General features: G+C 33.8%; 1 protein-coding gene across 5 annotated transcripts in view; it reads right to left on the bottom strand.

Moving 5' to 3' along the window:
• Positions 1–4160, bottom strand: part of Atf7ip (activating transcription factor 7 interacting protein) — a 152686-nt gene that overhangs the window by 38607 nt on the left and 109919 nt on the right. For all 5 annotated transcript variants that reach the window (XM_023709495.1, XM_023709496.1, XM_004626085.2 and 2 more), the window contains one exon: positions 2229–2867. In XM_023709495.1, the coding sequence (XP_023565263.1) occupies positions 2229–2867 (639 nt within the window). The remainder of the gene's footprint in view (positions 1–2228; positions 2868–4160) is intronic.

Genomic DNA, 4160 nt, shown 5'->3' with positions numbered 1-4160 from the left:
TTTATTTTAAAGAGAAGTAGTTTCATTTTAATACATTTCAGTTTACTATTATCCCACATATTCGTTCAATGTGGGTGATTTTCAGCTTTAGCCTAATATTCATTTTGATCACTAGTTTCTTGAGAATTCTGTGAAATGTCATTACTATTTTATATGAAAGAACACAAAGCACACTAATTACATGACAAATAAAAAATCAGTTGTGTTATGTCTACCTGAAAAGTAATTTTATTGCCTAGTATACATGAAACACTGGATTCCAGACCCAGAAGGGCAGAAAAAGAAGAGAGGGAAAAAAAAAAGGTAATTTTAATTTTGTATGTTAAAATGCTTCTTGTATTTCATGGTTACTTACTAAATCAATAAGAAAAAAAACATAGAAATTTCATTACATACACAATACTACCCATTCCTCTTTGGCTTTATAAAGGTAGTAGGATATGAATAACTGGTTGGAAGACACCGCTATGTATTACAACAAACACTGTGAAATTCATATTACTCTGTTAAGTGAAATTCTGTATCACTTGTAATTTTTTTGTTTTAATTCTAATTTGTACTCTCTTTAAAAAAAATAAAATAAAAAGTAAAAAATAAATAAAGGATGGGGGCTTTGCCGGATAGCTCAGTTGTTTAAAGTGCTGCTTATATGTCATGAACTACATGTAAAGAAATAAAGCTTAGTCTGAAAATAAAAAATAAAAAATAAATAAATAAATAAAGTATTGCTTGGGTAAATGCAGGCAGGCGCATAGGACCGCGGTTCAATTCCCACCTCTGGAAGCTGTACCAGACCTGCCCTTAAGGCAGCCTGAAATAATAATAATAATCTAAAAAAAAAAAACCTCCTTCCCAAAATTTAAAAAATACATAAATAAATATAGGAGGGATAAATAAATATGAAGTAAGAAATGAAAAAAGAAGTAAATTTAAGGATGTATAAAGGGGGGTCGGGGAGATGGTTCAGTGGAATAAGCACTTCCCTACCAAGCGCAAGGGCCTGAGTTCAATCTCTAGTTCCGCCAAAAAAAAAAAAAAAAAGGAATGCATAAAGGGGCCGAGGATATAGCCAGAAGCACAGTACCTGCCTGGCAAGTACAAGGTCTCAAGTTCGATTTCTATCCCCGCCCCCACCAATGCATCCAAAATACGTACTTTCTGGGAAAAGAAAGACACAGACTTCTGCAATCTTAAATACAAATACTATCAAGCTCTCCTTTTTTATTACTTTAAAAAAAACACAAACATTCATATATCTTATGGGGAGACAGAAAACAAGAAGTAATCAGACATTTTGGAGTAAATCAGATTAGAATCTATTTTTAAGTTGGTCAAACCCGGGAGATACGAGCAGTGAATGCACAACAGACTTCCCTCCTGGGATAGAAAAGAAGCGTTTTTTGGTTCTCTTATAAGGATATACTATCACAATTAGAGACTTAAAATGTACTTATTTTACTTAGATATTCCTAGCAAACATGTAATACAATTCATAATCCTGCTATAAAGCCTAAATTAAAATCTTACAAAAATTAAGAGAAAAACTAAAACATAAAATAAAATGCAATTTCTCATTCAAAATAATCCCCCTTTCAGACTGAAAAGTGGTACCAAATACAGGTAAGACAGGAGAAATTGTAATTTTTCTATCACATGGAAGAGTAACTACACTGTATACAACAAGCTGTATTTCAAAATGACTAGAAAAATACAGAATACCCAATTCATCAGTATGATCAACCTGTATGTCACGTGTGAGACCACATGTCTATAATGCCAGAGATCTGGGAGGCTGAGGCTTAAGCAGCAGGGCTGCAAGCTTGTGACTAACCTGGGCAACTTGAGAGTATCTGTCTCTATTTATTTTAAAAACTAAAAAATGGTCTTGGGGACCCTGTGTTCAATTTCCAATAAAACAAAAATAATTTTTTAAATTATAAAAAAAAACCTTTGAAGAGATAAAAGTGCTTATTCCCAATTTTATTACAAAATATACCACAGAACATGTACAAATACATCTTAAAAAAAAAAAAAAAAAAACTCTCAAACTTCAATTTAAAAACATCATTTCTCTTAGGTATCTAGAAAATTACCAAAAATAATATTAAAGAAATTCCATTTACCTGATCTTCCAGTAATACTGGCTACTTAAAAAAAAATAAAGTTGAATTATCTATAAGTCATTAACATACTTCCATTTCTAATACTAAACCAATATGACGACTTACCAATTCTTGGGGCAGTAGTGCTATTTTGTTCCACAGAAGACGAAGTACTAAAAGCAGATATTGGAATCTTCATCTGTATGGGACCTCGATTATTTGATGGACTATAGAGTCCTGATGGGCCTACTGCAGGTAAAGAAGTCCTTGTGGCTTGTACAATAGAGTGTGCTGTCGGAACAGCCTGTACAGCAAGTGTTGTTCCTAATGGTGCAGCACTGGCAGGAGAATTCCTTTGAATACTAGGACTGGGCACAGAAGGAACATTGTTTGGTTTAGAAGGATTTGGCAAAGATGACAAAGATACTGGATTTTTGGTAAGACCACTCACTGTAGGTGGGCTTTGCACAGAAATAAATTCAACACTGCCAGATGGCTGATTGGTTACTAAAGTCCCTGGATGGCTCTGTAGGAGCTGAGGCTGAGAGGATACTGCAACAGGAACATGCAAAATCACTGGCAAAGGCTGTAAAGAAATTGTAGGCTGAGGATTTCCAGTAGCCACTTGAGTAGTTGCAACTACTGTAGCTGTATTGGGTGCAGGAAGAACTGGTGTTGCTGTCTGAGAACATGAGGTTGTTGGATTTTGCAATTTAGGCTGGCTAGTGACAACTGCTGGAGGAGTAACAAGATTGGTTGAAGACACTGTAAAGAAGAAAAAAACAAATCTTAAATACTACCATAGTTATGAATTACAATAATGACACACGTAAATTCACTCTTACATATAATAAAGTCTTTCATAATGAGAATTTTCTGGGTTTAAAATCTGATAATTCTTACAATGAAAGTTTTAGGAATATTTTCGTATGTACATCTGTATATTACGAGAAAAGCACGTGATTTAACAGCAATATGGAGGACTGCTATGTCAGTATTTGGACAGTCTTTGGAAATTACTACAATCACTTCAGAATAGCTAATTGGAACAACAAATAACACTAAAAACCAATAAAAATGTAATTTTTTTGAGAAATTACAAATATCGTAAGTGGCTTATAACAGGAGTAATAAATAAATATAAATATAAATGGGACCTCTGAGTCTTGATCATTAATGAGTAGCAGGATAAACTTAGACATCACAGTTAATCACTGGGAATCATGTGAAACTTATATGTAGACTGTATTCTACTGAACTCACTACAAAAGGAACAAGTTGGGGATCCTTCTACTGACACTCTTTTGATATTAGATGCAATAGAAAATAACAGTGAAGACTAACAAGATGGATTAAAAAATGGGAGAGTAGAAAAACTAAAAATGCTATTTGTAGTAATTTTGATTTATAGTAATTTTGATTCTACTCCTTGTGTTTATTCTCATTGAAATGAATTTGACATATGTAACTAAATTTATTCTTCATTCATATATACTCTTTCCAAAATTATGGATACACTAGATGAGAGTATGATCCAAGGAAACACCTGTAGTTTCCTGAGACTCTCACAGAGAATTTGCAATGTCAAAGCTATTTTCATTGTATGGACATTTGTACTGATGAAGCAAAAGCAACAGTGAGGAGAACTGCTGACTCCTTATTTCAACAGTCCTTGAGTGTAGGAGATACTTTCCAAGACTCTGAGCAGCTATACTGAGGAACACAAACAGCACAGAATTGTAAAAACATTGTATCTTCTCTATACACTTAGGTGTTGCTTGCTAAGAAATGTGCAGTTAAGCAATTTCATCGTGGTGCAATCACAAAGTGCAGTTACGCAACCCTAGATGTGTAATTAACCCAATGTGATCAAGAAAATGGTAAGTAGGAGATTTATGAGGCTACTGCCGATATAACACAGAAAACTATTTTATAGAAAATTTTAAAACAAGAAATGCATTTCAAATAGCAATAAAAGTTATAATAGGGGCTGGAGAGATGGCTCAGTGGTCTAAAGCACCTACTTAGAACAAGCTTAGCAAAAGCATCAGGGACCGC

Source organism: Octodon degus, unplaced genomic scaffold, assembly GCF_000260255.1.
Source record: "Octodon degus isolate 3935 unplaced genomic scaffold, OctDeg1.0 scaffold00012, whole genome shotgun sequence".
NCBI lineage: Eukaryota > Metazoa > Chordata > Mammalia > Rodentia > Octodontidae > Octodon > Octodon degus.
This window is presented reverse-complemented; position numbering and strand designations above follow the sequence as displayed.